Here is a 2830-nt window from a genome sequence, read left to right as displayed (position 1 = left end):
CTTCTGGTCACTGCCTATCTTGTCCTTCTGGTCAGCTCTCACAGTTCCTTGCACTCTAACAGACCCGCCATCCACTACCAACTTTGGTAGTGCCCTTGGTTTCCAGTCGAAGCCATCATCCAGTCTCCACCAGCTTTTGGCTCTTGACTCCTTATGCTCCCAGCATCTGCTCTACTCACCACCGTGTACCACATAATCACTGGCCAGGATGCAGGGAGCTGCTTGGGACCTGCAGAGACTGAAGAAGGCCCCTGGGAAAGTAGTTCGATGGATTCTTGGCCACCTTTCCTCATCTGCTGAGAAGCCCATCAGTCTAGGAGAGGGTGGCCACTGTGGACTCGTTAGGGACCGGAGCACACTGCTTCTGATGAGGTGCATACTCATCCCTAGGCAAGGAGTTTGAGAGGCTGGAAGGCATATGGGCTCCAAGCAGATGCCAGCAGAACTGGCAGCCAAGGAGACCCACAGTGCTTGGCAGGCAAGCGTGATGGTGTTTTCCGCTCCCTGTGATATCCTGTATCACAGACAGATGCAGTGAACACCCCTGAGGCGCTCCTGAATTCTGGACACAAGACAGTGGGAAGATGCCAAGTAGTTCATGTGCCTGACAGACCACGACGACACCATTTTGACCATGAAACCTCTCCATTAAGCATCACAGACAACCTCCTAGGAGAGACATCACCTCTTTTCACCACGAAAGGAACAGATGCAAGGCCAGAGAGGTTAGGTAATTTCCCTTAGGTCACAGGCAGGAAGAACCTGGTATTTATTTAAAATTCCTTATTGAAGATGCAGCTCAGTTGGCAGAGGGATAGCCTAGCATGCACAGAGCCCTGGGTTCAATCCCCAGCGTCATGTCAAATCAGGTGTGGTGGCAAAACCACCTGTACTTGGGTGTTTGCACGTGGGAGGCAGAGGCAGGAAGATCAGGAATTCAAAATCATCCTTCGCTACATGGCAAATTAGAGACCAGCCTGAGCTACATAAGCCCCTGTCTCAAACCATAAGAACAACAACAATGATATTATTGTTGACTGAGGTGAAATGAACATAATATAAAATGACTCATTTTTAAGCGACCAGGTAATGGGAACAACCTTACCCTTGCCTTCTTCTCTCCTCAGCTCCTTGCGGGGGAGACCTAACTGGGCCATCGGGAGTCATCCTGTCACCAAACTACCCAGAACCCTACCCACCAGGCAAGGAGTGTGACTGGAAAGTGACCGTCTCTCCGGACTACGTCATCGCCCTGGTATTTAACATGTATGTACCTTCCCCAGGGTGGGAGACCGAGGGGTTTGGAGAAGCTAGGGGGTTGAGGACCTGGGTGCTCAGGTGAGTATTCATGGGTGTGTGGCAGAGTTCTCATTCCCAGGGGTAAGACGGAGATGGAGACGGACAGGGTGTCCAGGGTTGGCATTGGCCGCCTTCTCTGTCCCAGGCCCTGTGTCAACAGAATCTTAGCAATAGTTTCTGAAGCAGCTAACATTCTTTCTCTTCTACTTCTGGAGTTACTAAAATCTGAGAAAACGCCCCACCTGGGTCCCCCTTCCCTCCCCCCACTGCGTGTCCTCTCCCCAGGGCCTCCCTCCATCCTGATGCCTTGAAGATCTCCAAGACCTTTCCACCTAACCCATGCCCCCCACCTCTGTTCCATTCTCAAGCAACTCTCCATAGATCTGCCCTAGCCTGCTTCTTACCCCTCGGGGCACCCGGAGCCCCTAAAGCCTGGCTGCTGCCCTGACAGTCCATTTAGGGACATTTCTGATTAAAACAAAACCAAACCTCCAGCATGGCCTGGGGAAACGGCTTAGTCAGTGTTTGCCATACAAGCCCAAGACTCTGAATTTAAAAGGCTGGGCACAGTGGCCCATGCTTGTAATCTCGGTACTGGGGAGGCAGAGATAGGCATCTCCCTGGGGCTCCCAGGCTGGTGAGAAACTCTGTCTCAAAAACCAAGGTGAGCAGCGCTTTGGGAAACAATGGCCTGAGTTGGGCACTGTATGTGTGGACATATGCCAGCAAACTCCCATGTGTCTTCCCCTCCATCCTGCCCCTGCCTGGCTTGAGCCTTTGTCTTCCATCACAAGGGTGTTCTAGTCTTTATATTGGCCGCTCTGTCCCGACTAGCTTTCCAACGTACTTTCTCCTACAGACATCTTAAAATCAAAAAAACAAACAGGTCCCTTATTTCTTTATCCTTCACTAAATCTCTCTTGCTTGTAAGCCAGTCTGAATTTCTGAATCTGGCTCCTCCAATCTGGCACACACCCTCCCATGCACTGTAGCCTCACCCCTGCTTCTGTCTCCTGGTGACTGACTTTTCCCTCCTTGTCTCATTGTTGAGAGTCATTTCTTTGCCCAAAATAAACCCAGGCTGGACCAACATGAAGACCTTAGTGATTGCCTCCCTGGAGACTGTGCATTTTATGGACCTTATAGTATACACTCCTGGCCATTCTGTACAGTCAGGAGAGGGAGCTACTGTAGCTGTGGTTTTTGTGTTTAATGAGTAAATTCATTAAGTGTCCAGCAAGCTGATTTAAAATAATAATGAATCAACAAGAGTGCAAACTGTCATTAAATCAGGCACTCAAAGCACCCAGCAGAAATCAGCTGGGCCGCCTGTTTAAGGCAACGAACTGGAGATCCCAGTAGAGCCCGTCCCAGATGGAGCAGAGTGTCCCTCCTGGTGAGGTATTCAAGTGAGAGAAGAAAGAGCAGCAGACAGAGACAACACCTTCAAATAAGATGCTCACAGCATCCAACAGAAACCAACTGAGAAAGTTGAGGCAGCTGGGGTTCCCAGTGAGCTATTGGCCCATGG

At 50.5% G+C, this 2830-nt stretch overlaps 1 protein-coding gene across 1 annotated transcript in view; it reads left to right on the top strand.

Annotated features, from left to right (window-relative positions):
* The window catches only part of LOC101999605 (CUB and sushi domain-containing protein 2), a 514736-nt gene that overhangs the window by 444467 nt on the left and 67439 nt on the right, over window positions 1-2830 (top strand). The window contains exon 28 of the mRNA XM_026782281.1: window positions 1128-1266. Coding sequence (XP_026638082.1) covers window positions 1128-1266 — 139 coding nt within the window. The remainder of the gene's footprint in view (window positions 1-1127; window positions 1267-2830) is intronic.

This window comes from Microtus ochrogaster, chromosome 10 (assembly GCF_000317375.1).
Source record: "Microtus ochrogaster isolate Prairie Vole_2 chromosome 10, MicOch1.0, whole genome shotgun sequence".
In the NCBI taxonomy this organism is placed as follows: domain Eukaryota; kingdom Metazoa; phylum Chordata; class Mammalia; order Rodentia; family Cricetidae; genus Microtus; species Microtus ochrogaster.
Note: the sequence above shows the minus strand (reverse complement) of the source record. Positions and strands in the feature narration are given on the sequence as shown.